This window comes from Schistocerca americana, chromosome X (assembly GCF_021461395.2).
Source record: "Schistocerca americana isolate TAMUIC-IGC-003095 chromosome X, iqSchAmer2.1, whole genome shotgun sequence".
Lineage (NCBI taxonomy): Eukaryota > Metazoa > Arthropoda > Insecta > Orthoptera > Acrididae > Schistocerca > Schistocerca americana.
In genome coordinates this window covers 258,576,260-258,583,807 of record NC_060130.1, presented here as the reverse complement: position 1 = coordinate 258,583,807, position 7,548 = coordinate 258,576,260, and the positions used below count along the sequence as shown (strand labels likewise).

The 7,548-nt window shown below is 32.6% G+C and overlaps 1 protein-coding gene across 1 annotated transcript in view; it reads right to left on the bottom strand.

The window, feature by feature from the left end:
- Positions 1–530: 530 nt before the first annotated feature.
- The window catches only part of LOC124555690 (ras-related protein Rab-31), a 91,284-nt gene continuing 84,266 nt past the window's right edge, over positions 531–7,548 (bottom strand). Inside the window, exon 5 of the mRNA XM_047129692.1 lies at positions 531–860. Coding sequence (XP_046985648.1) covers positions 625–860 — 236 coding nt within the window. The 3' untranslated portion in view covers positions 531–624. The remainder of the gene's footprint in view (positions 861–7,548) is intronic.

Below are 7,548 nucleotides of genomic sequence, written 5' to 3'. Positions count from 1 at the left end.
TGATCCCTTTTCTGTAATATCTGTAAAAAAATCTGGCACTAGTTTTATCATCATAAGACTTGTTGTTGATGTTTAAAGACTGATCAAAACAGCAATCGGGCAAATGTTCACTCTATGTATGTAGTAACAATCTAGTAATCTCATAAAATAGTCATAAAAAAGCATTTTAAATGCAGTATTTCTTAAATTTTATAAAAATATTGTTTCAAACAGCATTTTCAATACTGAATCTTCAAAAGTTCATAAAATATTATGAACACTAAATTAAACATCAGAACTCAAATTTTCATCTACTTCAACAATATACTGGTACAGTATGTACCACCACCACACACTGCACAGTATCTTGTGGAATACAAGTGTAAATGTAAATTCATGTACACATGAATAATTCTCCTTCCCTATTGATCATTGTGTCACTATACAAAATACCTGTCATGGGGATAATTATATTCACAGTAATATAATTATGCCATTCAATATTTACTCCAATCATTAACCAACATACTTGTAATGTTTTTTGCTTCACAGTTTTCACTAATATTTCGTACTTGTGAAACGTTAGGGTAACCATGTGGAATCAGTCATTTTGATTACAATAAAATGCAACATGACTGAAGCCATTCAACAACAGAAAGGAGAACGTTCTACTTCAGCTTGTGCTGGTACAAAAGGCACATCTGTATGAACTACCGGTTGAGTAACAGTTGGTGGTGAAGGTGGAGAAGCAGGATCATGAAAAACATTGGTCCGTGGGCTCATTCTTTCTGAGGAGTCGTACACTCTGAGGCTGGAACATGAGGAGTCTTCACAAAGACGTATGAGACCCACTGCCGTATTCAAAAATACTTCCTCAATACCTGAAACAAAAAACAAAAATCTTCCTCAAAAATGTACGTACAGTATATTAAAAGTGTACATGAGAACTGAACCCTATTCATCTCCATTAATTTCCTTCAAAATTTAATGTGCAAGAATAGAACACCACAATGTGTAATACTTTCTGACCTTAAAACGAACAATAGTGTGGACATGTACTTAATTATTTTTCTGTAAACATTTTATATTTAGCCCCATTTTATAAAGAGTGTAATGCATCAAACATTACACTGTGCATCAAATATATTTTAAGCATTTTTCCAAAATTAACAATTCTGCTGGTCTTAAAATGCAAAGTAACTATAAATATTTACAAGTTGCACTGTTCTTAAAAGATGACAGTTTGAAATTTAAAAAAATACTTTCATTTAGTATATACAGCAATGAAATTTTCATTTTAAGTAATTACAGTTATACACATTTCATCTTTTGTCCCAGAGTCAAAATAATGACAATTTCTCAATTCCTCAAACATTCCTCAGCAAAGTAGTCAAACACAGAAGTCAGGAAGTAAACGTTTTCTGTTGAACCTACAAGAAATATTTTGGCACACATGTCATTTACCAAGGCAAAAATGGGCACTTCAGGTCATTTGTGAAATCTGCAGGTGTACTACTGAGGCATGATGCAGAGGAGCATAAAAAAAAGTTGGGTCTCCCTCAGATCTAGTGTGAACAAGTAAATCACTTTAAAAATTAATATTTTATGTCATCAGTGTGCCTCACCACCATTAAGGGAAGAAAATGTGTTTCTGACTAACCTGGTCTTCCATTAACTTGAAGGATTGCTGCACATATTAACAAGGTTCCTGTGCCATACACTACAAAACATGATGCCTTACAGTGAAATGTGATGAGAACACTGATCACAACCACTTTTATAAGGGCACACAGAACGTAACATTTCACTTTCAAATACAACTTAATATAAGATCCAATATTAAATAAATGAAATTTAAATAAATGAAATGAGGAGGTATTAACATTGAGATACCGAGGGCGATGGATGAAAGTGATGCGATATCCAAGAGAATGATGCACCAGAAAGACACTCACTCATTCACCCTGTGCTACTGACAATGTTGGGCAACTATATGGAGAAAGTGTCCCCAATAATACAAGCAATTGATAACATTTAAAATTGCTGAAAGAGCTTAGAAACTGTTCTACATAATGGGAGAAGTATACAGCTATTCTAACTTTTCATTCATCACAACTAAAAAAAGATTATAGAATCATCATCATCACCACCACCACCACCACCACCACCACCACCTCTGCTCAAAGGACAGCAGGTATGGAACGAACTCTTGAATGGCCAACCCAAGACAAGTTTATAGTTTAACGAAATTTGAAGTTTAGCTACTTGTATATTAGGAGAAATTCTTGTTCCCCTTTCTACATATAAAAATAACATTCATTAAGCAATTTGTGAACGATTTTTATTCTTTGTCAAACTTGAAATAGCCAGTGAAGCAGACACAATCTCTGTTAGCTCACTATAAATGTGTCTTGATCGCAATATAAAAGAAACATTTAGATAACATCTCCAGTTGAATAATTATCTCTATATTATAGTTTCTAATGGGTCATTCCATATCAAATCACCCAATAAAAAATAAATTTTACACCCACCTCCTTAGATTTTCATGAAATTTGGCTCAAATGGTTCTAATACCATCCTGACAACACCTGCAATTTTTTTTTGCTGTATCTCTTACAGTTTTTTTTATAAATTTTTAAAGTTTTTATGTTTTGCGTTTTCTGAACCTTCAGAAATGGTTAGTTTAATTTGTATTCAAAACTTTAAATTTGCTTATCTTAAAAACTCTTTTAGATAACATCATGAATTTTTGCAGCAAGTTTATTTATTATACATATTTGAAGATAAAAATGATGCTATTAAAATATATTAATATTTTCTATGAAAAAAAAAATATATATGTATTTTTTTTCTTTTTTTTTAACGGATGTTTTGTTTTATAAGAATTGCAATATCTCGAGTCTCAGACCTGATAGAATGCTCAAATTTGTTTTAATTTACTCTTAAACATATAGGCTACTTGATAAAACAAAAATAATGATGGCTTTTTAACATGTTTATTAATTATAGTAGATTACATTAGAATTATGTACAAAGATAATTTACTTACGGCACTTATGTATAACCCAACTGATTGCTTGAAACATTGAATTTTTTGAGTAATTTTGTCTTTTTAATAAACATTAATGCTGATTCAAACTGTTTTTCCATTTCATCCAAGAGCTTTCAGTTCTTTTGATACAGTCTTTTTTGAAGTAATACATTCTCCCAGTGCCACTTGATTGAGGTGCGTCTACTACACAGACTAGGTGCTTCAAAGACACTATGCAGGAATCTTCTCTTTCAGGCCAATAAAATGATGCAGCGGGTCCTGAAGGATGTAGAAATAGAATTTCTGCATCTTCTTCATCATTGAATATTGTTTTTACCAGTCCAAAGTACCAGTTACCATCATAATTTGCAGCCACATAGCAATTTATGGATGGTTCAACACGAACCCAATCAGAAGAAGAATGGAAAGAAAAGACTAAGGAGGGTTTTACACTATCTGTAGTCCTTCTAATTTCAAGGTTGTTTGTTGGAAGTGGTTTGAAGTTATGAAAACTTCTAGTTCCAGGAATGGTTCGGGTTGCTGAAAAACGTTTTTCTAGTTTTAACCGTAGCAAATCAGCTTCTTTTTTGTCAAAGTCAAAATGAATGTTTTCAATATTTTTTTCACAAAACTTATACACATCGATTGCTGTCATTATTTGTTCTTTGTCTGAAAGCTGTAGACTGGCTTTCCTTAAAATTCTTTTAATAGTTCCTCCTAGGCCATCACAAATTGACTTCCCATGACTTGTTGGAAAAAAAAGTGTTGGGCCTTCAAATTAAAGTCTCTCAAGTGTTCAGTCAAATTTTAAAAACTGTTTCAATTTTTGTACTGCCCAGCACAACCATCTGTAAAGTAGTGAACTGAGTCAATGTCAGTATGATGTAATGACAGCCACTTTGTAATTTCTTTTTGTACAGAGTTAACAAAACCAGTGTCATGTTCTTGGTCATCACTAATAAAACAGTGGTTGGAAACAAAAACATTGTTTTCCTCATTTCTTAGAAAAACTCCAACTGGGTGTAGAGTACAACCACCTCTATTCCAGTGGTAACTTTGGATCTCATTTTGTATAACAAAGGAATAATTTTCACTGAAATCCATCACAATAATTGCTGTTTTGGGTGGTGGGTCTTCTTTGAATCTTTTAAAGGCTGCTGATTGGGATTTTGCTATAAACGAGTGTGGGATGAGCTTTTCCAATGACCTAACCAATAAAGAAATGTAGTCTTCAACACTGATAGACTGTTTGATCATTTCTGCCCTGTCTGTGTTAACCCACTGACTGATTACAATTTCTTCTTCTAAATCATAATCTTCACTTAGTTTTTCAGTTAAGCACTCTGTTAGTGCAGTATTTGCAGGACAGCTGTTGCAATGATGTAGCATGCAGTTTTGGTTTTCTGTGTTGCACACAAGCACCTTAATTAGGTCTTTATAAGATTCTTCAATTTTCACAGCATCCAGTAATAGTTTAACATTCTGGTGGATACTGCATACACATACAGTGTGTGTGCCTGCAGCTCCAGCAAGGATACACCATTTAGGTCTCAAGAAACAAAATTTTGAAAATCCTACTTCTACCTCGGGATTCTCCCATTTGAAAGAATAATAGAGTTCTCTCAAGTTACACAAAATGAGTTTTTTGCATGTACACATTTTTTTGAACACTTTGTCTTTTGTTCCAGGTAGCACTCTGGAACTTTCATCCTTTTCATAAAAATCTGTTACAAGTCTTACTGTATTTTCAGAAAGAGTTTTACCTTTTTTTGGACCAGGAGTTTCCAAAATACCCTTTTCAGATTTTAGCTTTCTAGCTTGTCGCACCATGTACTCACTCACATTAAATTCTTTCATCACTTTATTTCGAGTCCAAGAATCTGGAGCCAAGGTCAGAATCTGGATTTTTCTAGACCTCCCAACAGATGAAATCTTCTCTTTCATAAGAGAAATCATTACATCAAAATCCTTTGCTTTCTCAACCACACTTTTATCTTCTTCGTCATCATCAGAACTTGGTGCATCATATTTTAATGCTTTTGAAACTGCCTTTTTTGCAGTCTTTTCAATACTGCTAACCTTCCTCTTAAAATAAGACCCTTTACTTTGTTCTGACAAGCCATGAAGCTTTATCGGTGTTAAACCTAAATAATCAAGAGCAATGTTTGTTTGTACAAGGGATTCATTTCTGGATTCCAATGATTCTAATTCAACCATGACTTCATCATCTGTTTCACTTTCATTGACTTCAACTCTTTAATTTTTCCTCACAAAAGTTACGGCATGTTGAGCAAAGCTTTTGTCCAGGTTTTATGCTAATATTTTTTGTCAGTAATTGTTTAGAAAGATCCAAGCCTACACTTCTCAACGATTTTTTGATGGGCTTTTTGTTTTTTTTTAGTGGGTCTACACATGTTGCTTGATACTTTTCAAAAACATTTAAAAAGTAGTGGCTGTGGTGTGAACATATATTCTTAAATTCACACAGATTAATTCCAGATCGTAAGTGGATCAAATCTTTTTCTTCCTCACTCAATTCTGATACCGGTTGTAACTTTTTTGAAGGTGTGTAGGTTGTTTGGAAACAGTCAGATTTTTTAAATAACCCTACACTACAGGTTTGAATATCTGACATACTGATTTCACTTTTGGTCTGATTACTGTTCTGGTTACTTTTGTAGGATATTGGAAAAGAATCTCTGTAAACTAAGCAACAGTACTTACTAAGAGTTCGAATAAACTTAATAAAATACTATCCAAGCACTATTTAACACTGTAATAATTTTTTTACTTCAAAACACAGGAGTAACAATACAAAATCCAAGTGTACATTGTTACTCCAAGAAGACAAAAACTTATTTTCGGTGTCTAAGTCACTTGGCATTTTTTATTTTTAAAATATAATTAATGTTACTTTAAAAATTAGATAACTATTAAACAGGTTAAAAAGCCAACATAATTTTTCTTTTATCTAATAGCCTATACAATTAAGAGTATTTTAAAACAAATTTGAGCTTTCTATCAGGTCTGAGACTCTAGATATTGCAGTTTTTGTAAAACTAAACATCCGTTAGCTAAAAAAAAAAAAAAAAAAAAAAAAAAAAAAACCCTTATAAATTTTTTTTCATTTGGAAGAATTTAATATATCTTTATGGTAATTTTTTTAACATTTAGATATAATACACAAACTTATTCCAAAATTTCATACTGATATCTTGAGTATTCTTTAATATACAAATTTTTTTAGTTGTGAGGACACGTTTAAGTTACAATTTCTGACTGCTGAAACAAAGCCAAATCTAAAAACTTTAAAAATTTATAAAAAAAAACTGTAAGAGATAGAGCAAAAAAATTTTACAAGTGCTTTCAGGATGATAAAAGAAGTAATTGTACCAAGTTTCATCAAAATCTGACATGGTTGGTGTCAAGGCCAGGGTGACTTGACATGGAATGACCCTAATGCAAGTGGTATCATTAAGCACACTGCAAGACATAACCAATGTTTATTGCTAGTAGAAAGTTGTCAAGTATTTCACAATGCGATCACTGCATTACTACCATGACAGACAGCCATCATAAGACTGATCATTGTGTGTCCCTGCAGCACTTTTTCAAATACACAGTCTGATTTATTGCTGTGAGATAGCAAATAATTTAATAGAATTTCTTTGTGTACCTAGACTGACAGATTTCCATCCTTTCATGGAAGTACACAAAGTCTGTTTTATGTCAAAAGTGTGTTATAGCTTACTGATTAACAAAGTTTTGGGTTGGCTCATGTGGTAGTTAATTTTCATATACAAACAAACACAAAAATGTTTAAAATCACAATGTCTGCTGGAAACAAACCAGAAATGAAAAAAACACATAACAGACTAATATGAAAAACTATGTACTTATTATCTCATTTTTTCTCATTTCTAAGAGAACCAGTCCTGAGGATACTGTCCAAGTATAATGACATAAGGTTGAACATTGACTTTCACTGAACTGCAGACAACATGTTCAATAGTTCTGTGCTCAACTACCTTAGCCTGGGCATATGAAGTTATATTGCAAAAGCATGGAATTATTTGTGTATCTGAAGTACTAACTGAAAGTTTTTAGAAGATGGATAGTACCTATAAACTGACAATGATGGCACAAGTGTTACAACTGTCTGATATCACACCACAACAGTGTAAGCCCAAAAACTGCATGCCTGATACCTATGCATGAGATCTAATAAGACTTTCTCAGTCTTAAAAGTGCTAACAACATTATAAATTCTATGTATGCATTGAGAGAGACTCTGCCATGGGACATTAAAAAGCTAAGAAAGCAATCCATGAACAATTAACTACGTATTGTACCACGTCACTGTCCTCCCTCACTTCCCTTTGAAACAATGTAGTTGATAGTTTAAACAATTTGATTAGCAATATTAATATTTATGAGTTATTTTACAAACAAACTTAACAAACTTAAAATTCTTTAATGTGTGTTCTCAGCAGCAGATGGTGGGTAGCAGTGTATATTCTTTTTATGCAAACCAA